Source organism: Condylura cristata, unplaced genomic scaffold (genome assembly GCF_000260355.1).
Source record: "Condylura cristata isolate star-nosed mole 26May11 unplaced genomic scaffold, ConCri1.0 scaffold00013, whole genome shotgun sequence".
In the NCBI taxonomy this organism is placed as follows: domain Eukaryota; kingdom Metazoa; phylum Chordata; class Mammalia; order Eulipotyphla; family Talpidae; genus Condylura; species Condylura cristata.
Window position 1 is genome coordinate 48680477 of NW_004567114.1, and position 25626 is coordinate 48706102.

At 41.7% G+C, this 25626-nt stretch overlaps 1 protein-coding gene across 1 annotated transcript; it reads left to right on the forward strand.

Annotated features, from left to right (window-relative positions):
• Positions 1–647: 647 nt before the first annotated feature.
• EGLN3 (egl-9 family hypoxia-inducible factor 3) lies at positions 648–24680 on the forward strand. The gene is made up of 5 exons (XM_004681950.2): positions 648–1298; positions 18231–18350; positions 20373–20509; positions 22148–22221; positions 23023–24680. The coding sequence occupies exons 1-5, from the start codon at positions 942–944 to the stop codon at positions 23052–23054; spliced, it is 720 nt and encodes a 239-aa protein (XP_004682007.1). The 5' UTR covers positions 648–941; the 3' UTR covers positions 23055–24680.
• The last annotated feature ends 946 nt before the right edge of the window (positions 24681–25626 follow it).

Below are 25626 nucleotides of genomic sequence, written 5' to 3' on the forward strand. Positions count from 1 at the left end.
GGTGTATGAAAACATTCAGCAAAACAAAACACAGTATTTTCCGGGGGCCAGATGTGGCCCAGCATTTCTTTACTGTGCACATTCCACTCCACTAAGCGCATAGTAAGGCTTATGGAAACGTTTGTTAATTTTTGTTAAAACTGAATTTCTCCCTCTCTACCTTTGGTTAGTTAGACCCTTTGGCCTGGGTCAAACAACAGAGGAAAGGGGAAGGAGAAAATGCACTAGGTAAACTGGGAGATTACGTTTTACTATAAATGTGTGTGTGTGCCTGGGTTTATTATTTTGTTCAAAAGCCCAGAATGTGGCTGTAAACTGTGCTGTTAACTCCATTTACATTTTCAGAATTGGGGATCCAGGTTTTCAAGTTTGTTATGGACTTTTATGCAAAACAATATGCAAATGAAAGCATTCTAAAAATCCCATCTGTTCTCCAGGCCCTCCCCCTGGTCGCACACAACTGAGGCTCGCGCCTGGCTCGCCCCGCTACTGTGCGGAGAGGTGAGCGCCGCGCGGGGGACGGGCTGGAGGGCAGGGCTGTCCTGGAGGCGGTCCCGGGGCGGAGCCTGGGCGGGGCCCGTGACGCGCTGAGCCGACCGGCTCGGGGGCTGGACCTCAGCCTCTCCCCGCCCGGGGCCGCCGCCGCCGCCGCTCCAGTGGTGGCTCCGCATCTCCAAAGCGGGCCTCCCGACTCATCGCTGGGTCAGTCCGGCGCTGGGTCGTGGAGCTCCGCACAACTCCCGCTGGTCCCTGACCTGGATCCATCTTCCCCAGAGTTGCAAATAACTTCTCCTACTTCCCGGCGCCGCGGCGGCTGCGGACCGTGGCCGCCGCAGGTAGCTGAAGCCGGGGCCAAACTCCCAGTACCGCGGCGCGCGCGCGGAGTTCGTCACCTCCCTGGGTGCGCGCTGGGGGTCCCCGAGCTCGGCTCTGCGGGCGAGATGCCCCTGGGACACATCATGAGGCTGGATCTGGAGAAAATCGCCCTAGAGTATATCGTGCCCTGTCTGCACGAGGTCGGCTTCTGCTACCTGGACAACTTCCTGGGCGAGGTGGTGGGCGACTGCGTCCTGGAGCGCGTCAAGCAGCTGCACTGCAACGGGGCCCTGCGGGACGGCCAGCTGGCGGGGCCGCGCGCCGGAGTCTCCAAGCGGCACCTGCGGGGCGACCAGATCACGTGGATCGGGGGCTACGAGGAAGGCTGCGAGGCCATCAGCTTTCTCCTCTCCCTCATCGACAGGCTGGTCCTGTACTGCGGGAGTCGGCTGGGCAAATACTCCGTCAAGGAGAGGTCCAAGGTAGGACAGTGCTGGGCGCCCCGCTGCTGCTTCAGCTCGCAGGGACCTTGGACTTCAGAGTCCGTTGTCTGTCGCCTTCGCAGGGCTGAAAGTGATCTTTCGTGTTTAAGTAAGCTAAGTCTGGTTTCCGCCTCCTCTGCCTCCCCCTCCCCTGAGCGAGTATCCTTGCGGAGGGACTCAGGTGTGTAACTGTAATGACCTCTGTTTACTTTCAGATAATGGCTCGGGTGGGTGGTACATGCCAGATAACACGCTGGCTTTTGGGTCTGTTCTAAGACTTGGAGACTCGAAAGTCCAAACGGGCCACAGCTTCTTCGAAATATCGTGTATGAGCTGAGACATTGGATGAATGTGTGGTCTTAACTGTCCAAGGTCCCCTAATATTGCTCTTCATTTGTGTTTGGAAGGGATTCCTACCAACGCATTTAAACAAAATTCTGGAAAAGTTGGGATTTTGTACTGTGGCGGTTGGTTTGTGGTTGGCAGATGTGGGAAGAGTTTGACCTATGAAAGGGTAATTCTACTCTTCACTTTCCAGTGCTGTCCTTGTCTGGTTGCACCCAGGACACTGTTAGACCATCTACTTGACTGAAATTTCTCCCTTGGTGCTGAGCTCCCTCCCACGCCCCCACTAGCAATTGATGGGGGAAAGCCACCCACAACAGCCAGTGAAGAGATCTTGAGCTGAGACACTGGATGAATGTAATCAAGGGTAATCAAGGACCTCTGAAAAGCAACCTGGCTTTTTGTCCCGATACCGAAGTAATTTGCTGGGTGATTTATCTTGGGAACATTCACAGGTAAATTGGCAGAAATATGGGTGTAGTACCCTAGTGTCGGTACTTATTGGCTAGTCTAGTTACACAGTCTTTCTATGAATGATCCTCCAGCTAGTTTTAGTGGCAGTTGAGTGATTTACAGGGAACTATAGAAAACTTTTACTTGAACACTGAGGCAAAGCATGCTGGCATGAGAAGGAAGACAAACATTCACCTGTGACCATTCTTGAACAATATATGTAGTGTTTCTCAATGTAAGGTTGATCCTGTGATACAGCTTATCATTGTTGTCTCCTTTGTCTATCCCATAAACTGGGATCAACACTTAATAAAGGGCAAGAGTTCACGTGAAGACTGGAAATGTGTAGAAATAGAGATGGGTGAGTGGTTTGGGAAGAAATAGGTTGCTGTATACCTTTTAATTAGGGGGTCATGAGTAGAATATTTGAAAGCATCTTTACTAGTCAGACACAAATCAATAACCAGACACTAATAAAATAAATCTTAGAAGAAATTGCTGGTTTTAAAGTTATAATTTAGGGGAAACTCAGAGTTAGCTGGATTCTAGAAGATTGACGTTAAAGTGTTTCTTTCCTCTTCCATCATTTTGGTGGTGGATTAGGATGCCATTTGTCTTGATTAGTTTTGCTTTTGCACTAAATGACCTTGCCTGCTGGAGGTGGGGGAGGGTAAGGGGGAAGGGCCACCATCAGCCTTGCCTAAGGACTTGAAGCTTCAACTTGGAAGAGCAGATGGCCTCTTATCAGTTTTTTAAAAGTGTTTTTTAAACTTAGGTGTTAGGAATACCCTCCCCACTGGCATTCTAGGGACAGAGTTTGTCCCAGGGAACTAACTCATTAGAAAATTAAGTAATTTTACTTTGTCTTCAGACAGTGATAGGATTTTAGGCAAGAATTTAGAGAAATCGAATGAAAAGCATTGTATTCTTCTGGGTAAGGGGAAAAGAGCTCTAGCTATGAGTGTTTACTTATGGGTTATCTTCTAAGCAGGACAAATAACTTCTCAGCTAACCTTATGAGGAGGTGATTGTGAACTGGAAAAGAAAATTCATCTTTTATCCACTGAAGAGGCATCTTCTTATACCTGTATTTCTAGCTTTCCTTTGGCTGTTTTGGCATAATGCTCTTCATGCCTGCCTTTTAGAAAAACCACTTCTAGATTGAGATGATCTCTAGCCAACTAGAACCAAATGCAATCCATGCTTGAGCAATCAATTATTAGGGTAAAAAGTTTGCTTTGCTTGTTTGAGGAAATTTCCTTAGTAATGTCTTGTGGCTGTTGGTCTCTTGAAGACCATTTTTAAAGTATTGTAGAAACATTCCATTTCTACACTATTTATATTTGTTTCACTTTAATTTAACCTTTTTTATTTCTCTTCCTTCAACTCATGCCTTACTCTGTGAGGCTTCCCAGAGTGGTACTAACAGACCCAGTTTTCTGTTGCATCCTTCAGACATCCTTTAGTTTTCAGTAAAAACTAAACCTTTAAAAGGTCAAATTTGTACATTTGTTTTTAAAATTTATTCATAGCTTATTATTATGGAGATTTTCAAGTATGTAAATGTGGAGAGACTTGTATATCCCTTATGAGCTTTTTCCCTCATTCATTTTTAATAATTGTCAACAATTATGTGTATTTTACATCCATTGTTTTTTGGTACTTTAAATTTTTCAGGATTATGCTTATTAATACATTTTCCTAATTAAACCTCCTCCCCTTATACATTTAAGCTCATCAACTAATTTAATAACACACTTTATCTCAATGAAGCAACAGCAAAGGCTTTGGGAATAGAATGTGCTAGACCTAAAATTGAAATTGTGGGAAAGTCTGGAGAGACATTAAAGGGTTTCCCCTCTCTGCCAAGGAAGCTGTAAAGGGTCAGAATTTATTGACCTCCACTTTGTGGGAGAGAAATCTCAGGGTGTTGAAGACCCTTTGGACACAGGGTTGCTTACAGTGTACTACAGCAGTATGGCGCCCCCTAACTTCAACTGTGATCATTGCTTTCAGGATATCAGAAGATTTATCTGTGACTCCCTTAGGAGAATTTAGACCCTATCCAAGATAAATAATTGTTCATAATTTGGTCCTTTTGCTTTGGCTGCCTACATCCTTGAAAAATGGCTTTTTTCCAGCAAACATGTAATTTACAGAACTAAAAGACCTTCTGCTGGAAGCATCTCACTGTAGACTCACTAGTAAGTAGGGAATAATAACAGCTACCTTTTTTATTGAGCAGTTCGCTGTGTTTGGCACTGTGCTAAGCACTTTATAAGCCCTTAATCTTACTTAGTCTCCAGAAACACAGTTTTCAGCAGAGTGATTAAATTATTTACCCAAAGTTGCAAAGTCATTGGTAAGAAGCAATTTATTGTAGGGGTTTGGGGCTTAGACTCGGCATTACTAACCTTGTGGCTGTAGGTAAGTTGCTTAGCTTTCTGCACTTGAAACATGAGAGATAATAACTCCTTAAGCTTTTGGTAAGGGGCATTATATATATAAAATTCCTAGCAACATTTGGAAGCTTCCTCAATGTCATAAGGCTTATAAATGGGAGACTTGGGCTTCTAACTCAGGTCTGACTCCAGAGTTTGTGTTCTTGACTAGTGTGCTCCTATTTTTCATCTTTCATTTATTCAGCAAGTGTTTTGGAGTTTTTACTCCCTGAGGGTCATTATGCAGGGGTTGGGGAGACAATGGTGAACAGAGTAGGACTCCTGGTTCATACCTGCTTAACTCTAAAAACTTAACTCTCCCCTCCCCTCCAACTCAAACATTAAAAGTAAGCCAGCTAAGTACATTTAAAGAAGAAAATGGAATGTTGAGCAGTTTTCCTACTATTATATGTAGAAAAAGTATTTGTTAACGAGTATTGTTAGGACCTCTGAATGGAGTAGTTCTGGATGATGGGGTTTTGGGGGTTACATTGTGAGCTGACAGTTAGGTTCTTCCCTGAAGACAGTGGAGAGGAATGATGACACAGCAGTAAGTTATGCATATGAGAATATGTGTTGCAAAGTGATCTTTTTCCCTTTGCTGTTTAGCAATAACAGTTTGGGCCACCCTTCTCATGCGCTGTCGGGCATATCCATCACTCAGGGGAGCTTAACATGGTGGCAAGTTATTTTAAGCAAAACACAGACAGTGTATTTTGAAGATCATAGTCTCTCTCAGACCCAAGTGCAGGAAATGCAGTCAGGGTTCACGGAAGGCTGGAGCCAGGAGCTGAAACCAGAAAGTCCTTGACATCCAGGTCAACTGACGTGTTCATTCTTTTCTCTGCAGCTTTATGGCCTTCACATTGCTTTCCCTCTCGTGCTCTTTATTTCGTGCCCTCCACGCTCAGCCCAGCTTTTGCTGCTTTTACAATGTATGTGGCTCAAGATGGCTGCCTCACTTCAGCCTCAGTTGGACATAACAGAGACTTGAACATTTCAGATCCCTGTTTTCATTCTTTGGGAGAAAGTCTGGTGGCCTCACATTGGCTGAGGGTATCTAAGTAGAATCTTACATGTCGCATATATGATTGCAAGGACCCAGAAAAGGGGCCTTAGAGCGGAGTTTGAGGTCTAATTTCTATCAGTGTTCTCTCTGCGGTAGTTTGGGGGAGGGCACTGAATTTGAAACACTGGAACATATTTTGGATGTGAGGAATTCTTATAAAAGGTTCTATATTTAAAAATAACTTAGCTCCTAGAGAAAGGAAATTAGTCCAAGAAAATAAATTGCAGACTACAGAATGAGTGACAGTGAAGCAGTTCTCTCACCACTGGGTGAGTGTTACATGATGTTTTTTTGTCTGTTTCTTTATTGAATGGCGGTTGGGAACAAAGAGGATGGTAGAAGTGAGTTTGAGGGACTTACTTCGTCGTGTATTTTGTTCAGTTTTGGGCCACTGACCACTCCACCACAACCTTATCTGCTTACAGAGAACCAGGAAGTCAGGAGGTAGCAATTTATTCATTCACAAGTCATTAATTACCTTGCACTGTGGTAGATCTGTTTGTGACTGTGCGGAGAGGGAGGTGGAAAGTGATTAGAAAACCACCTGAAGAAGTAAAATGAAAGTGAGTGGTGTTATCAACTTTGCTTTCTCTTTTTTTCTGGTTAAATATCTATTTTTATATGATTAGTCACATTTTAAAAATCTACTTAAAATGTGACTAAAATAAGCCACCAAAACTACAGGATTTTCCTCCATGATGCAGGTCCTTAGATCTAGAGAGATAAGAGAAGTCACTTCTGTCCAGCCCCACAATCATGTAAAAGTTGTTTTATATTTGGAAAGATGAGGTACTGAGCAGAACTTTGAGAAGAATTGAATAATTCTTGGGCCCCAGAAAAAGCGTTTCCAGGTTGCAGATGTTCAGGGACCATGTGGACTGGGAGGCTCGGTAGGCAGGTCAGTTCAGCTTCTTTGGCATTTATTTGGGGATTTTTTGGTAAAGATTTATTTATTTATGCATACAGAATGGGGTACAGGCCAGAAGTGCAGAGTGAGAGAGGATTCACCAGAGACAGAGTGGGGCGCAAAACTGGCAGGTAGACGAAGTACACTGCTGAGGCGAGCTGCCAGTGAGGCAGGAGGGGTCTACTGGGCTGTGTGGATCACCTCAAGGGCCAGGGATTGAACTCACACTGAAGCGATTCCTACTAGCTTGTAGTGCTATGTTTTAAACCACTGCGTCACCAGGGAGGGTCTATTTGGGGATTTTGACTGTAATTCTGTCTTTGAAGTAATAAACACTCTGATGCAGAATCATGTAACCTCTCTGTGCTTCGATTTTTAGGCATCATGATTATTTCTCCCCCTGACCCTCGACTCAGGTAACATTTAAAAATTCTCCTGGCCCTCCCTGGTGGTGCAGCCGGTTAGAGCACAGCACTAAGAGGCTAAAGCGACTTCCGCATGAGTTCGATCCCTGCCCACCCCGGAGGAGACCACATGGCGAGGCAGACCTCCTGACCCCCCCCCCCCTCCCCTCAGCAGTGTACTTCATCCATCTGCCTGTTCTGCTCCCCGCTCTGTCTCTGGTGAAGCCTCTCACCGCCCCTGAACCTCTGGCCTATACCCCAGTTCTGTATGCACAAATAAATCTTAAAAAAAGAAAAAAAAAATTCTCCTGATTCCCTACTCTGGCTAGGAAAGTTTCAAATTTCTTAAATAGCCTTGTATGTTCTAACTCCATTTTGAAAACACACCATGGAAGGAAGATGGCTCAACTGAAGCTTGAAGGTAGGGTGGGGTTTAACCCCTACCCACCTCTGAGAAGCATCTATGAGCACTTCAGCTGGGGCACTTAGGATAAAGTTTAGGTCCATTTCCTCTGGGCCACATTTGCTCAGTTTGACAAGACCTCTGCTTTGACTCACCTTTGTGACCTGGAGTCAATTTGAATATTTGACCTGTGCCTATTAACACAAAGGAGAAGGCTGTAGATTAGCATTATGAAGATGGTTACTACTTCTTTGTTAATTATTATGGCAAAGGACTTTAAAATTCCTCTATAGCAGCATTTTGTAGCTGTCATTAATACTGCTCTAAGAAACGAGTGTCATTTTTCTATGGTGTTTGTCAAATGTACAACTTCTGACAGTAATGATAGTTCAGATATGTTTTGCCCAGCAACTGCCAGGGGTGCCCAGCAGGCAGCTGAATCCAGAGACACTAGAATTGTAAATGCGACAGACAAATCATTTTATGATGCCAGACTAAGGAATTTGACTTTGGCAGATTGCCAGGAACTGTTGCTCCAGCTCAGATTCAGAGCTATCTGTGTGTTTGCCGAGCAAGATTAGTTAGCGTGGTTCCTTATACATAAAATTAGGTTCCCATTTCCCTTGGTTATTTTAATCTTAAGCCAGTATAGCACTTAATTGTGGGTCTTCTTTGCACAGTGACTTGTGAATTAGTTCCTGTTCTTGTTTTTGGTGAGCTGGAGTGACTCATTGTGATGATATTTTTCATCCCCCAACTCAACCCACTCTCCTTACAGAGGCATGGGTTTCTAGTTGTATAATGCAGGCTTTCAGATCTTGTGTTGGAATCATTCAGTAACTATTTACTGATTGTCCTAGATGTTGGGTATAATATTAATAATACCTCCTTAGTAAGTCTGGCCAATTTTTGTTAATTCAGGTGAGCCAATGATCTCCATTTCTCAAGTTCTGGAGTAAATGTACTTATGTTAAGTATTCTTTTTCCTTCTAAAATGAAGCCAAAAAATGATAACTATATAAAAATACAATCCCCCGATAAAATCAGCCATAGTGTAGTCTTGATTATCAGCCAGTGAGAAGAGGATGAAAGGGAAAAACTCAGTTCTTGTTGTCAATGATGTTTGTGTTTGGTTCTAGTCAGGGGACTTAAAGTTGTTTTGAAGTGTTAGGATAACACTCTTCTCTCTGGGCATTATGAAAGTGAGTAAGAGACACTGCTTTAAACAGTTGGAACATCTTTTTGGAGCTTGATCTGTTTTCTAGACACACAGAACACAGATTCTGCCAGGTCCTCTCCTATTTCTCCTCATCTCTCTATTCAAATCCAAGAAACTATCAGTCAGAAATCCACACAAAATTGAGGTTTTTTGTTACTTTTTTTGTTGTTGATGTTGTTGTTGCTGTTTTGGATAGTTTCTTTTTTCTTATGCATATTGTTGTACAAGTTAATTTGAGTGGTTGGAATGGCAAAACAAAAACTTTAAGAGCAATATTGAATAGGCCTTCCTTGGTGGCGCAGCCAGTTAAAATACAGCACTAAGAAGCTTAAGCCACTTCCTCATGAGTTCTATCTCTGCCTGCCCGGAGGAGATTCACATGGCGAGGCAGACCTCTCCTGACCTGTCTGCTGCTCCCCTCAGCAGTGTACTTCATGGATCTGCCTGTTCTGCTCCCCTCTCTGTCTCTGGTGAATCCTCCCACCCTCCACATCTCTGGCCTGTACCCCAGTTCTATATGAAGTAAATAAATAAATCTTAAAAAAAAAAAAAAAGGCAATATTGAATATTCAGCCAAGAACTTGTACTACTCCTGGTCAATATTTGGTCCGTTTGGGCCATTTGACTTTTGGTTGCTTTTTAGATTCACTCTGGATCTTCAAGTTTTGTCTTTCAATTGTTATTATTAAAGTTGGTTTTGGCTTTCAAAGAAGAAATCCTTGAGGAGGGAAGTATCTTAAAGAGATTTGCTTTAGCCATAAATCACCAGCCTTCGGCTCTCATTCTCCCTGTAATCCATTTTAATGTTCATTTGCCAGAGTGTAAGCAGTCCAAAATCCAACGCTAATCATGCGGTCTCCATGCTTTAAAAAAGCTCTCCCCAGCTCCCTCTATTATCTACTGTACCCCCAGTGAACTTCTTAGCTTGCCATTTAAGACCCTCCTCATCTGACCCCACCTGACCCCACCTGACCCCCCCTGACCTTTCTACATTTAATCTTCCACTGACTGCCTTCCTGTCCTCCTGGGCCCTGGAATACTAGAGAGCGGATTTGCCAGGCATAATGAGCTTCCCCATTGTCTTCTGCTCTTTAGAATCCATCTTCCTGCCTTCTCCATGAAGTCTTCTCTTCTGCTCCCTAGAACTCCACGGGTGGCTCATTCCAGGCTTCCCACCACATTTATTTATTGGACTGCCCTCTATTTACTTTTAAATTCCCTGAAGGAATAGGCTAGTAAACTTAATACAAACGTTTAGTGCATCAAACAACCTATTATACTTCATAGGTGCTTGTTGACTAAATTTCACCTTCAAAAGGACTTTGATTTCAAAGGATGTGGCAGTGTCAGAAAAGCTATAATATTTTGTTGGGGGGAAAAGATTTTGCCTTATGGTCCTTATTTTGATGCCAAAGAGTGGAATTATTTTATTAGGTTAATTATTTTATTAGATTAAGGAGGAGACTTGGTTTTGTTAGGTTTTCTTCCAAGCTCTGAAATTCTCTGCTTTGCCCCAGAAAGTGCTTGAGTCTCATCCCATCCTGCAGTTCACACATACAGACGAGTGCAGAGAAGCAGGAGGGGGCAGGAATATGAGGCAAGAACGGGGCCTCTGGTCCCTGCTCAGCCACTTGTCCCTGGTGAGTGGTTTATCTAACCTTAATTTTCACTTCTTCATTAACAAGGTTGCTATTTATTTTCATATTTTAACTTTAAGTCAGCACCTACTGAAGCACTAGGACAGACATTTTCCATTTATTTCATCGCATTGTGATCTTGGGTCAATCTGTGCTCACTTTCCTCCTTTATAACACAAGTACAATAGCAAATATCGACTTCCAGGAGTATAAGGAATTCAGTGAAAATCAAGACTAAATTTCCATCTGAAAGGGCAAGTAGATGCTGTCTTTGTCTCTTACTGGCTTCTGGAAAGAGCACACCCAGCACTGACTTGACAGTAATCCTCAGCAACTTGCTGCTTTACAGCTGGACAGTTTCCTGCCAGCTCTAGAGCTTGGTGGCAGGCCCACAGTAGCAGCCTCACCTGGAAATTCTCTGCAGATGCAAATTGTTGGGTTTCTCAAAAACGTAGTGACTCAGAATCTCACGTTCATAAAGAAATTCTCACATGCACTAAACTTTGACAACCACTGAATAAAATTTATAAGAGAATGCTAGCTAGAGTTGGTGCACGAGCTTCCTACAGCTTATTAGCAAGAAAATCACAATTCAACCAGTTGGTCAGATCTGAACTTTCCATTGTTAAATCTGAAAACTATAAGTATTTTTAGTTCACTGGGAAATCTTAAAGAAAAATCCACCACATTACCATGGTAACTAGTCATACACACTTTTTTTTTTGTCATTTGTACCAATAAACTTAATTTTCCAGAACTGGAAGCAGAATTGGAGTGAAATTGGGAACAGGGTTTGAAAAGACAACTTACTTAACCTCCTTGCACCTTAGTTTCCTCGTCTATAAAATGGAGATAATAGTGGCTCTTGCCTCATGGGGTTATTATGGCGATTGGATGAGGTAATACATGTGAAACACATGGAGCAGCGTCAGGCGTGTGGTAACATTTTATAGATGCTTGCTCAGTCAGTCAGTAGAGCTACTACATTTCATGAGTTCTCATTCTGACTGCCTGGGTAGGTGTCATTTCTTTCATGTAGCAGATTTTTTTTCCAAGTGCTGAAATGCAAATGTAAACCCAGAATCTGGTTTTCTACAAAGTATTTTATTTTTCTTACTTATTTACAGTAGACCAATTTAATACTCTTAAAATTTGCTGGGAATTGTAGGTAAAGGTTTTCCTATCATAAGACTATTATTTCCAGGCATTTTTTTCATGATAGGTTTTGATTGCTTTTATATATATATTTATTACTAAAGTCATTTATTACTAAATAAATCATTTATTACTAAAGTCTTTACAAATTGATTTCTTCAAGTGTCTTAGGATTAATTTCAGATGACAAATTAAAGACAGCCATAATTAATCCTCTGACCCACCTGTGGTCACATTTTTCCTCCATTATGCTCAGCTACAGGTAAGGTTTTTCTTTTTTGGATAAGTTTGTTTCTCTCATGAATAGATGATAAGTATAATAAGTTCCTGCCTCCTATTTCCTTAAGGATTGCTCTTGAATTTTCTGTAGGAATAAGGTAACTTCTAGGACCACGTGATAACTTGCAGGACTAATGGCTTCTGCTGGGAACTTGTGATCAGCTTGACTCAGGGCAGATGGCTGCTACTCACCTTGCCCATAACCAGGAAATGAAATGAGACAACTTATATGAAGCACCACCCTCAAGTACCACCTGTCTCCTTGGAACTTGAGGAAATGACAGCTGTTACTATTTGGATAAAGGCAGCAGAAAGGCTATGGTTAAATGCCTGTCTCAATGTCCTTAACTCGAGGCCTGGCTGACTTGCTGATTTCATAAGTAGGAGGAAGCTTGTGCTCAGAGCATTTCTCTGGTGACTGGGGTAGCGCTGGGGGAGGGGTTCTCTGCGCTGGTTCCCTCAGCGGTCTGCCTGGCGGTGTGCTCCTCGGGTGTGGGCTGGCTGCCACCCTCACGCAGCGCACGTAGCCCTGTCACTCAGCCGTCACCCAGCTGGCTGAGAGCCAGGCCACCGCGGGAAGGACTGCCTTCCCAAACCCAAACAGCCTGTATTGATATGCCGATGTCCCAGGGCCTGTTTACTGTGCCTAATTGCAGGGCTCTGCCTGAATTCCCTCTGAGGAGAAGAATTAACCACAAATCAGAAAGGAATGACAATAGTCTCTAAAATCCTGGCCTCTGAGAGTTTGGATGACTTTTTGGGGGAGGGTAATTCATTCAAGTTCATGCACAAAGTGCAGGGTCCCTTGAAATAGTATCTTAGAATCTTGATCTAGTATAGACTTGACAAGCCTGTGAGCAGCCTTTCTCCTCGTGTAATTTTATGCAGACTTCTGTGTGTGTGTGTGTGTGTGTATGTGTGTGTTTATGTGTGGTATCTGTGCGTACTTCTGGAGTGGGAGCCCAGGTTTTTAATGGTAAGACTCTCCATGCACTTGAACAACTATCATCACTGTGTTAGCAGAGCAAATTGAAGGGTTCAGAGCCTTATGGAATTGGTGGTCGTGTTTGATCTCCAAGCCAGGACTGTGTGCACGGTAGAGTGTAGGGTGGGCCCTGACAAGAAGTTGGTAATCCCTTTTATGCATGGTGCTCTGGCCTGACCTGGTAGGAGGGCCTGGCAGACCCCACGTCTCCAGAGCAGCAGTTATAACTTCTTATTTTTCATCGTTGGAATTGCAGGAGCTCCCACATGACTGTAAAAGTCAGGTGTGGGGGCCTGATGATGATGATTTTACATTGGTCCTGTTCTGGATAGATGGATTCAGGAGAGAAATTTTTAATGTGGATTTAGAGCAAATGAAGGAGGCAGAGAAGTAGGTCTCCGTGTAAAAATAGAATGATAGAAAACATGCTAGTGAGTAACTTCATGTTTGAGGAAAAGTTTACTTAACTGACATAAATTTGAATGTCTGGCTCCTGAATCTTCCAAATTGTCTGATCAGATGCTGAAACTTTGGGATTGTGGATGTGATAGCTCATTTTACTGCCCACCCACAACGTTTTTCTTTTTCTTCTTATTTTTGTTACATCAGCCTCAAACTGGAGGCACTAGGCGGAAGGAAGTAACTAGGCTTACTCTTAACCACCAAGACAGATAAGAAAGATGCCAAGATAACTAGTGACAGTTTGCATCAAGTTTCTACTTTTTCCTCTGAAATGCTTCTGTCATCTGCACCTGATTTCTTTATGTCAATCTAAGTCAAACTAAAATGAATATATAACAAGCTTACAGCACTTTTTCCTGCTTATGAGTTTTTTGTCATATCAAGAACTTTTCTGCTCAATTTCATGTAAAGAATAGAAGTGGCAGTGATGTGAACTTTGCTCACAGTTTCTTGAAACTCTTGGGAAAAGCTTTACATAATTGCTGTCATCTTATAAAGAAGGCTTGTGGACACTGGATTGTAGGAATTTAAGTGGTAGTAAGTGGTCCCACTAGGTGTCTGTGTAAACCTCATACCCCTTAACAAGGAAGGTGAGGACAGGCTAAGGCAGTCATTCCAGGTGGCAGTCCATTGCTCTTCTGCATGGTACTTGCCTTTTCTTGCAAAAGATTTTAAGACTTCTGCCCTTGTCAAAACCAAATGGAAAATAAGTGAAAGTGACATTTTGGCTTAATGGGTCTTTAGATTACTTTTAAAAAGCAAAACTTGCACAGCTCTGAGCCCCTCCAGTGTCTCCCACAACAGCTTTTCATACTGTGCCTGCAGATAGCAGTGTGCATACTTAGAGGTTTTCTTATTTGTTTTAAGATTTATTTATTTATACATACAGAACTGGGGTACAAGCCAGAGGTGCAGAGGCAGTCAGAGGCTTCACCAGAGTGGGGAGCAGAACAGGCAGAACAGACAAGTACACTGCTGAGGGGAGCAGTGGGCGGGTCAGGAGAGGTCTGCCTTGCAATGGGGTCATCTCCGGGCTGGGGATCGAACTAGCACTGAAGCAGCTACAACTAGCTTGCATTGCTGTGTCCTAACCTGTTGCACCATCAAGGAGGGCCAGAGATATATTTTTTTAATTATTATTTTTGTTTTTCTTTCTAAATTCAAAAGCTTCAATTTTGGAATTGCTGCTTTTGCCTTTGTTCCAGTTACTAACAACCTCCTACCCAGATGAATTAGCAGCTGAGGCCTTTTCTTCAGCTGTGGCTTTGTATAGGGGACAGAAGGCGTTCAAGTACAGGGCTGTCCAGCCGCTGCCCATGCTCTGTGTGGACTCCAATACATGTTGAACACAGACTGCCTAGAAAAATGACCCTGGAGTAGAACCTCCTCCACCCACAGCTGACTAGAACATGGACAGGTTTGTCACCCAGACTGTCGTCACCTGCGTATAACTCAGACCTATTTCTGGCCAGAAAACTTCAGCTATTAATATTCTCTGATGAGTTGCTTGACATTTTTCATTTTTAAGCTACATAAAGTACATGGTCTTGTGTATTTCTGTTTAGGCTTTATGCATCTTATTCTCCATGTACTTAGTGCCTTGTGGTGGCCAGAGGGAGGGTCCTGGGTGTCTTTGTTGTGTCTCAAGTTGACATGGGAGCGACCGGGCAGGAGCATGGAAGAGTCAAGAGTCATGTGGACAGTGAGGGCAAGAAGCTCCATGCCTGGTGGAAAGCAATGGGGAGGTGCCTGCGAACAGCCCTGGGGCTGCTGCAGAGCAGGGTGACTTCTTAGGGGACCTCGGACAGTGACCTTCAAATATTGCCTGATATGTGGTGTTTTTTTTTTTTTTTTGTGGACCTGATTAAAATGTTGAATAGAAAATATTCAGCAAGGTTTACAATTACTATAAGTTAACTGCCCTCTTCTCTAAAGCCGAACATTTTATATCACTGAATTGCAGAGGATGGCAGAGCTGTTGTGTGGTGAGCATAGTACGATACTTGCATTGCATTTCACTCAAAATATGGTCTGCTCAAGACCAATTATAATTCAAAACAAGTCCTTACAAAGATGGCTGGTATTTCTGTTAGCAGTTAGTGGAGACTAGCAGTTAGCAGTGGACCAAAACTCTAAATGGTCACTTAGCCAAACAGCTTTGAGGTTATTTTTGACAAATTAAAAAAATGGATTTAATTGTATTGCAAGTGTTGCAAATAAAGTTAGCCTTGATTAATGTCCTGTTTGCTGTTAAAACTGGTGAAGAGCAATGGGGAGGTGCCCACATATAGGCCTGGGGCTACTGCGGAGCAGTGTGACTTCTTAGGGAACCTCGACAGTGACCTTCAAGTATTGCCTGATGCATAAAATGCCACTTTATTATAACTTGCAAGATCACATTGTATTAGTGAATCTGACTTCGAAGTTATGAGCTATGTTAAATACATTCCTAAAAACAAAAACTATTGCTGATTATTATTTGAGAAGTTGTGAGCCTAACTGGAGCCTGATGGGGAAGAGGTGTCCCCTTCCCTGCTTGCGTCTAAAAGGGTCAAAGTGGTCGTCATTGCTGAGTAGCCAGTGGAGGTCACTGAGCCAGTTTCTGGGAATAGTTTATACACACTCCAGCTGAGCCAAATGCGGTCTGTTGAGGCACTGGAATGGACTTTTCATCTTTCAATTTTACTTTTGGGGTTGATGAGACAGTTTTTTTTTTTTAAAGATTTATTTATTCATCTAGAACTGGGGTACAGGTCAGAAGCGCAGGGGCAGTGAGAGGCTTCACCAGAGACACAGTGGGGAGCAAAACAGGCCAACTGATGAAGTACACTGCCGAGGGGAGCAGCGGGCGGGTCAGGAGAGGTCTGTTGCACCATGTGGGTGCAGGCAGGGATCGAACTCATGCTGAAGTGGCTTTAGCTTCCTAGTGCTGTGCTTCAACTTGCTACGCCACCAGGGAGGGCTTGAGGCACTATTTTTTTAGGAAATCAGCTCACCAGTAACAGAACCATACTTGCCTTTTTTTCACCATGGTACTTGGATTTGGCTGTTACATTTGTATATATATAAAGTTGTTTATATCTCCAAAGACTACATGCACGTTTCCTGCCTGAGCGGGCCTCCTAGGTGTCCAGAGCCATCTCTGGTCTAGAGCCAGCGTGGGGCCGTGGGAGGGGCTTGCTCCTCTGCTCATTTCCTTCTGCTCTGGAGCTATGGAGAGTTCTCTAGGGACGTGGAGACACGGGTTTGGGGAGTCCAACAGAGGGTCAGAGAACGGGATAGCAAAAAAAGCTGAGGAATTAAGATGTGGATTTATCTGCACACTAGAGACTAGAACTGTAGGGCTATGTTGTATGTGTTGTTGTAGGTCACCCTAACATGTCATGAAGCTTTATCAACTTCAAATGTTAATCCAGACAGGAAGTTTTGGCAAGTAACGAGTCTACAATAAATAAGACATCCTCCTCCTCAGTGTCAGTGTGATTCCTTGGCATGATAACCACATGGTAATTGAAGTACTCCTGACCCTGTTTTTATTGTTCTGAAGCATCCTGCTCCTTTATACACTCTTAATCCCTTCCTGGGCTTGATGAGGTTTAGATGGCAACTCAGTTGAACCTATCAGTTTCCGGGGTTTGTTTCTGCCCCGTGCTCAAATTGGCACAGAAATGAGTTACTGGTTATGGAAGTAAGCATTGCTTCTCAGTGTCTCCTAAATCTCCTGGTGTTAGACTGTGTTGAAGACCAGTACATAGAGGGGAATATGCCCACGCAGGGCCCACCTCCTATGGCTCTAGTCCAGAAAAACACTGATAAAAACTGATAAAATTGACCAGAGTTGTTCTGACAGGCCCCTGGGGCCCACAATGATCTCCTTTCATGTGCTGTGACCTCAGTAACCGGAAGACTAGGTGACCATCCACTTTAGCCAGAAAAATTTTCTCTTAAGCAATGGATATGTTGCTTACACAAGCGTTTTTTCCCCTGGAGTGTGTTAGCTCTTCATGGGTATGTTTTATAGAGCCAGCAATTTGTTTAGGATTTACTTTAGCGAGTTATAGTTGTTTTTTCAATATTTGAATCTCAGTTGACTCTGAGCTAGAACTCTTACTTTTTTCCCTGGCATTGATATCCTAGACTGAGTCTTACATCATCTTGGGCCATCAGAGGCCATGCATCCGAAGTCCCTTTTTTATAGCAAAGCATGGAGGCCGAGATCACACAATTCACTGCAGAGTCAACTAGATGGCAGACATTCAGACCACTGACCATTTCTTTGGAGTTGAGCTGCTTAAGAATATATGATTATGTAGCTCTGATGGAATACTTTTTCTTTTCAGGGCTTTGCAGTAGGGAGAGGCTAAGGTGGTAGGGAATCCAGCTTATAATTGTTTGTGGCTTAAGTGACTTTCATTATTGGCTCAGTGGTGGCTCTTATAATCCTAATAGCTGCTTCTAGGGACGAGTAATTCCCTAGTCATTATAGTGACTTCATTTTTCTCTTCTTTCCCAGCTAGGCCCATCCTTTCTGGCTGCTACCAATTACCTTTCCCTAAGCCAGCCTTTGCTGGGTGGTACCATCATTTGTTAAACCTTGATTGTAGCTTTACAATCCCACCTTCTGAAGGATGCTCAAGCTCACAGCATTGATAGTTAGATGTTTAATGGCAGAATGCGGGGTTCACTAGCTGCCTGGGGATATAAAGTTTGAGAGAGATGGTGATTAGAGTTTTAAGGGCACAGTAAGGTCAAGGTACTGTGCAACACTATTATTGTTCTACATGCAGTATGGTTAAGATGTCTTTGTTAAATAAGCATAATATTTGAAATTCATTCCAATTTAGATTTTGTGGGTCTAGAGTGAGAATACAGGTCTGCTTTTTCAAGAGGGAGATTAAAAAGGGGAGGCATCCTAGTGATGATGTTGATGGGTGACTCTGTTCTATAACTGTGGGACTGTTGATGAACCCCCTCCACTAGATTCAGTCATGAGGTATGACTTGGCTGTTAAACTTTAATGCTGAAGAATTTAAATTGATGCATGCAATTAAGAAGCCAGTAGTCACCAATAAATGTCACATAACACCCAAGCAAACTGTGTTACTCAGCTGTTCACCCATGGGAGAAGATTGTCACAGCTTTGTTAACCAACTTCCATTGGATTTCTTTGCAGGCAATGGTGGCTTGCTACCCAGGAAATGGGACGGGTTATGTTCGACATGTAGACAACCCCAACGGTGACGGCCGCTGTATCACCTGTATCTACTATCTGAACAAGAACTGGGATGCCAAGGTACTTTGGAGTGTGTAGTTAGAAGCTAGAGGTAAAGAATTTAGATGATTTAGAGGAGAATTTGGAGTTCATCATTTCCACAAATGAACCTTTTCTATTTTACTCCTACTTCCTCTTCTCTCCCCCTCATCCCATATTAGTACTGAAGTTAATGAGATGAAAATAATGAATTAATTATTAGGAATGGTGGTTGATAAAGTGAAGTTACTTTGTTATAGGATTAGAGGTTAATTTCTTAATCTAATCCAGGGCTGATAATCACTGTCAATGTAAGGTAAGATGTAAACTTTCCCCTTCTAGCAGCAATATTGAGAGGATTTCACAAAATCAGCACTATAGAATATAAAGCCCCTCCTAAGGAAGCCTCTCCACACAGTCCTCTCTTCCAGGGTGATGTCATGTTGATGGACTCTTTTTTTTTTAAAGATTTATTTATTTTGTGCATACAGAACTGGGGTACAGGCCAGAGGCTCAGGGGCGGCGAGAGGCTTCACCAGAGACAGAGTGGGGAGCAGAACAGGCAGATTGACAAAGTACACTGCTGAGGGGAGCAGCGGGCGGGTCAGGAGAGGTCTGCCTCGCCATGTGGATCACCTCCGGGGCAGGTGGGAATTGAACCCATGCGGAAGTGGCTTTAAGCTTCTTAGTGCTGCGCTTTAACCCGCTGCGCCACCAGAAGGGCCATGTTGATGGACTCTTGGCTGTGGTTTACTATGGTTGTGAGTGCTAAAGATATTGTAGCTTATTTTTGTATTGCTGAATATATAGTTAGAGATATGAAATCTGGTTCCATGTGACTGAAATATTGTATCCTTTCTGAAAGTTAAAGATGATTGAGGAACTTGAGAACTTTTTTTTTTTAAGTCAGAGAACTTTTTAAGCTTATTTGGCTTTTGACTCTCCACTTCCGGTTCTTTAGAGCAGATGCTTGACATTGTAACTCAAGAAAAACTAAACCTCGTAAAACTAGTGCATTACTGACAAGACTTGTATATTCTCCCTGTTTGGAATACATCCCTTAGTCCTTTAAAATCTTGAAAGGTGGTGTTCAAGGCAAGGGAGCTGGCAAGTTAATGATTTGAAATTGCAGAATGTAAAATCATTCAACAAATATTCGAGTGCCTGCTGGTGCCAACATTGTGCTCTGGCAAAGCATGGCTGTTTGAGGCCCAAGTTCTATCTGAACTGATTACTCTAGTGAGGTACCTTAGGTGCACATGTCAAAGAGATAACAGCTTGGGGAAGAGAGTGATATGTCTAATAAAAAATTGCACAGATATGGTGGTCTGAGAATTCAGAAAAAAAGAGTATTACTTATAACATGCATGTTCACATAGGAGCTACAGGAGTTCAGAAAGAAAACATGCATTATACTTGAAGGGGAAGTATGTGTAATGATTAGCCCAGTAAACTGTTAATATTATATTGAATCGTATGAAATTGCAGGGGTTTTTAGTAGGTGATAACCAGTTGAATATTGGTAATTCTGTGTGACTTGACCTAATAGTAACCCATCATGTGTCCATGGGCTTCCTGATTGTGTGGTTGCAAGACTGCATTTGGTATAAGGTGTGTAAGGAGATGCTACTAGCTAAGTCTGAATAAAGTTTGTTATAAAGTATAAGGGTGAAGCCACACCTACTTGAAATGAAGGTTGTCAGATGGCTGTGTTTCTTTTTTCTTTAAAGATTTATTTATTTATACAGAACTGGGGTACAGGCCAGAGGTTTAGGGGCTGACAGGATTCACCAAAGACAGTGGAGAGCAGACAGGCAGACTAGCAAAATACACGGCTTAGGGGAGCAGTGGGCTAGACAAGATAGGTCTGCTGCGCCATGTGGACCACCTCCAGGGCTGGATTGAATTCCCACTGAAGCGGCTGTAGCTAGCTTGCAGTGCTGAGTCCTAACCCGTTGCGCCACCAGGGAGGGCCCAGAAGGCTGTGTTTCTTAATGAAGCTGAAATGTTATTGCTAATTATGTGTGAAACTAGGAAATAACTTACCTTCTTTGTGACCCTCAGCTACATGGTGGAGTCCTGCGGATATTTCCAGAAGGGAAATCATTCATAGCAGACGTAGAACCCATTTTTGACAGACTCTTGTTCTTCTGGTCAGATCGCAGGAACCCACATGAAGTGCAGCCGTCCTATGCCACCAGGTAATGGTGCCACAATTCTTCAATTTCACCTTCCAGAGAATTCACTAAACTCTCATCCTGTGCCTAACCATTTCCTAAAACTGATAAGACTATTTGGAGTTGATAAAAATTAAAGGGGAAAACATGCATTCTGTAGATTATAAAACCTAATGTCAGTTTGAACTACTAACAAATTATTGTCCATTAGATGAGCATATTGGATTCCAGATTTCCTAGTGTTTTTCTCTTCTCTCCTTTCTTTCCTCCTTTAAAAAACACAATGTTGGCACACCCTAGTGTATGTTTACTGTCACATATCAGAAATACTGCCTAGTTAACCTTGGGTGAGTTTCTGAGTTGTCAGTTGCAAACAGAGAAAGATACTTGAGAAAAGAAAGAGGAATTTGTTCTAACTTCTCCTTTCTATCTTTTCCTGAAGATTAAAATTAGTTTGGGCTCACTCTACTCATATGTCCCAACAACAGGAATTTAAAAAAATCATTTCTTTAGCTCATGCATGGGAAGATTTTCAGAGTAACTGAACACTTTAGAATTATTTGCATATAATTCTCCTGATATAATCTTAATTTCAGAGTCTGCCTCTCATTTCCTTTGTTTTATGGTCAAGGCTGTAAGTCAGGCAGTAGTGGAGTGCTGAGAACTTTTCTCAGCAATAACCAGTGGTGGGGGGAGAGAACTTGGGTAGAAAGATAATGATTAAATCTTAACAAGCCTAAATTAAGATCTCATGTGTAAAGTGCATGAGCCTTCTAAATGTCCTGTGCCTGTCCTCTCCAAGTCATATATCTGAACTCCAAGCAGAGTTAGATATTAAATGCCAGTTGGAATTTGCCCTAAGTAAGTCTGTAACTTATTCTACCATCAAAGTCTGTTTGTGGCTTTTGGGTACAATAATTGAACCCTGTCACTTGATTCCCTGATTATTCCCTAGTCCCTCGATAGCCAGAGTCATAGGGAAAACATTAGGAAATGATGGGAAGCCATTCAAGAATACTAAGTACTATAAATATGCCAGTAGCTATCATAATTATAAAACAAAACTTTTTGAAAATGACTCCTGTCTGTCTCCTGGATGAGGTAAAACAAATTAATGGGGACAAAGTATACAGCTGGAAATTCTCAAGCTTTACAAATGCATGTTTGTCAAGGTGTCCAAAACAAAAGAGTTTTTAGTGCCAGTCATTTCAGGAAGTTATTCTTTGAAACTTCACTAAATGCCCACTCCTCTCTGCTCTCCCCACCAATTTGGGTCTCCTGTGTTTAGTAGAATGACTTCTTTCTAGGCTTTTCCGTGCAGATAAAATTGACCTGTTACTTTGTTAAATCGCCCATCTACCCTGCTAGATCTTCAGTTCCTTAAGGAAGGAGCTGGACGCATGTCGTCCTTTCAGCTTCTATTGCCAAGGAAAATGCTTGCTGCATACTTGGAATTCCTTACATGTTTTATTACATTTAAGTAGGATTGAAAACAGAATTTTTATTAAATTAAAAAAATTAAAATTGGACATAATTTTAATAATAGGGAAAATTTAATTGTTGGCTTTTAAATATTAGCTCTGATGTGAGATTTATAGTTGTTGTTTTTAACTTGGGGATTTTTTAAACCTCTTTTTAAATATCTGCTTATTTTTTTCACAGATATGCTATGACTGTTTGGTACTTTGATGCTGAAGAAAGGGCAGAAGCCAAAAAGAAATTCAGGAATTTAACTAGTACGTGTCTAATAATTCTGTGTAACTTTTGATTAAGGACGACCCATGGCATTATATATATATTTTAATATACTCTGTTAAGTTTCAGGCATGGTTTAGCTTCATATGTAATGTTTTCTTGAAGGACAAATTCTGAAACCCAGTCCTTAGCTTTGCTGGAAGATGAGAAAAAATGCAAAGGGCCTGCCCAGTGACTGCTCACTGATTTTGTGATGGCTTATAATGGATGGAAAATAGTTAATTTTTATCATTAATATATACCCATTAGATTTTACTCATGATTCTGGCACATTACAAAGAAAATATAACGGAACACAGTTGTAATGGTCAATTTATTATATTGGTGTACAGCTGTTACTCTCATAAAAACTGAGCTCTTGTAATATAAGCTGAATATGACTTTAGACTATTCCTTGCTCTCCAACTAGAATGAAAAGGCAACATTTCCCGATGTTGCATCGATGCATCATCCTGCTTGTCTTGGTTTGCAAGGAGGTAAATCTATGACCTCCCCAAATATGTGATATGTTGTGTTGACTCTTGAAGAGTCACAGTCCTCATTAGCATGTCAATTGAGAAAAGTTAATTTAAAAAATCCTGCTCTGAAGATGGCGGTAACATTGCCTAATCCAGGATCTATTCTGACTGTATATTTATCAAATGTCAAAAACAATTTTGCAAAGCTCTATCAGAAAGTGATTGGCTCTGTTCTGTTAGATGGCTTTTTGAGTGACATAGGTGATATGAACGCATCATATCTAACTCCTTAATCTCTTTATTCTCTTTTCTATCCCAATCCAGGAAAAACTGAATCTACTCTCACCGAAGATTGACTGTGCTCGGAAATCTGCAGGCTTTGTTCATTTTAGTTACAGCTCCTGAATTTGTTTTTTAAGAGTTGAGTTCCAAAGATGTCTTCTTCTGTGACTCAGACTCCCTTTTACTGCTCGTGTCATTCACATCCCTGTCTTGTCTATGGTACTTTGTGTTTTCTTGCCAAGACTGCATCTGTCTTCAGACACTCTCTTTGCCAGATGGATTCATTGGCTAACACCAAAAACATCTGCAGATGAGCTAGCTGTCCGGTGGTTTAACTGGTAGACTTGGTAATACTGGCTTATCAAAATGAGAGCCTGGAAGCATGGGCAAGGGAATGCATCTTACTTGCACTTTATGTACGCATCCTCACTTGAAAGGGGGAGATTTCAGAGAAAAAACATGGTGACACATGCTACAGAGAGGCATCATTGGAGCCTTTACAGCAGGAAACAAATTTATGTCATCTGAACAACTTCCAGATGTTTTTAATCCAGTGCTATTGGGGTTTCTGGAGAATGATCACAACTTAGTGACATCATTACTTCTAGAAAGGGCTGCTCCCATAGTCATCCATTTGCAGTGTCCTGTGGGGTGGACACTCCTCTTACCTGGTGTGCAACCTGGACGCGCTGTCTCTGTCCCATTTTGTCGAAAATAGGACTTTCAGGTCAAAGACGACATCACCATTGATTATGCATTTTTATACTTGGAGAATCCAATTCCCCATAGGTTAAAACAAGACATTATTTTGGATTGCTCTGTTGAAACGGAATTTGAATTTAAGTCAAAGAGAAGAAATATCTACCTGGTAGGTTAGAGTCAACAACCTCTGATGATGGTGTTCAAAGACCTAGTCTACCAAAATGTGCTAAACACATGTATCTTGTCCAGTGTGGAGGGGAGGTGGAGTTGGACACGTGGGCATTCCCATTCTTCAATTTTCCTTTTTATGAATGTACCCTTTTTCTTTAAGAAATTAACAAAAAGTTAGGGTGTTGCATTTTAAAAAGGAAATAGAAATAAAGCAAAACAAATCCTGAAAAGCTGCTTGAATTCTCCCCTTTTCTGTCCCTGCAATCTTTTTTCAGCAGACTTAACTCCAGATCTGCTGTGATTGGCAGTGTGTCCAATCTAGAATTTGCTAGAACTATGGAAGTTTCTACTACTACTGCAGTAAGAATAGACTCTGCTGCTTCAAGAACTCTGTACTGAGCTCCTATTTCATGAAAGTTACCCTTAGTTTTCAAGTCCACTTTCGTAATCCCTTTAATTTCTTTTTTAAAAATCGCATGAACATGTTAAGAGCCATAGACTTTCCAAAGAGAAAGCTTATTATTATTATTATTTTTTATTTTATGGTTTTGGAAAATTTCCATATAAGACTGGTTTTCATTTTCACAACTATTCTTTTTTTGGGGGGGGGTGCGGTTGGGTAGTACTTTTACTTTCTAACTTACTCTGTAATTTACTTATTTATTATGTTTATTGTCTTGGATACTTCGTCTAGAGTGTAAGCACATAAAAACAGGGATTTGTATGTTTTTAATCAATGGAATGTATTCCCAACACCTAAAACAGTGCCTAGCACATAGTTAAGGGCTCAGTAAAGACTTATTGAATAAACTTGCTCTCCTCTCTTAGTGTTTTCATATTTTCTTAATTTCCTCCATCTATAACAGGAAGGGTTTGATAGAAATAGTGTACATATAAACAAAATTTTTAATCAGTACATTAAAAATTGATTTATTGTATAGTTTGTTAATTTATAGCACCATTGTCTGGAAAGAATAAGCAAGGCCTACAATGTCAGCCCTTTGCTATCTTAGGGTTGTAGGAGTACCAGAAGTTTCAGGGAGGGCAGTGTGTACTCTCCTTTCAGAAAAATTCTGAAAAGCTCCACAAGAGTGAAGGAAGACAGGCTATTTACTAGCTATTTTATATTCTGTAAAAGTATAATTTTCTGTGGTTACTAATGGGTGATAGTGATAGTGTTCTGGAAGGAATATCATGCCATTCTATCATTTCAGTCAATATTTTGACTTGCCAAAAGATCTGACAATAAATCAATTTTTAATGTACTGATTTTTCATGGCTAAATTTGAGACCTGGAAGATTAACCTAGAAAATACAACTATAATAGTGTCTGCCTTTTCTTTCTGTCTTTGACAGCCCACTTAGGGGAGAACTTAGCCTGGCTGAAGAAACATTATTTGGCAAATAATCTGATCAATTTTCTTTATATTCCTGGCAATGAAATGTTAAGAGCTTACCTCAGTGTTACGTCAACTATATAGTGCAGAGTCCTTGGCAGGAGATTAAATTTTGAACCAAAGATCCAATTTCACAGAAATAAAAAGTCTTACCTAAGTCCATTAAGTAGATCTTTAGCAGAGTAGTTGATTCCAATTAAATGCTTGGTTGTCTGAGTCATGCATTATCCTTTCAGACGTGATTTTGTTTTTCTACTTTAAATGACTCAGGTTTTTGAGAGGCTAGATCATCTTAATTTCTTTTGGCCACTCAGTCTCTTGAAATTTCCTGTTTTAGAAAGCAGTGATGGGAAGTGCTGTGCTGGGTCAGCAGTTT

What these genes read in the sequence shown, in the direction of transcription:
- EGLN3 (XM_004681950.2), top strand. Translation starts at nt 942, where the DNA reads ATGCCCCTGGGACACATCATGAGGCTGGATCTGGAGAAAATCGCCCTA. An exon ending in CCGTCAAGGAGAGGTCCAAG is followed by an intron (nt 1,299 to 18,230) that starts GTAGGACAGTGC and finishes ATTTCTTTGCAG; the next exon opens with GCAATGGTGGCTTGCTACCC. An exon ending in ACAAGAACTGGGATGCCAAG is followed by an intron (nt 18,351 to 20,372) that starts GTACTTTGGAGT and finishes TGTGACCCTCAG; the next exon opens with CTACATGGTGGAGTCCTGCG.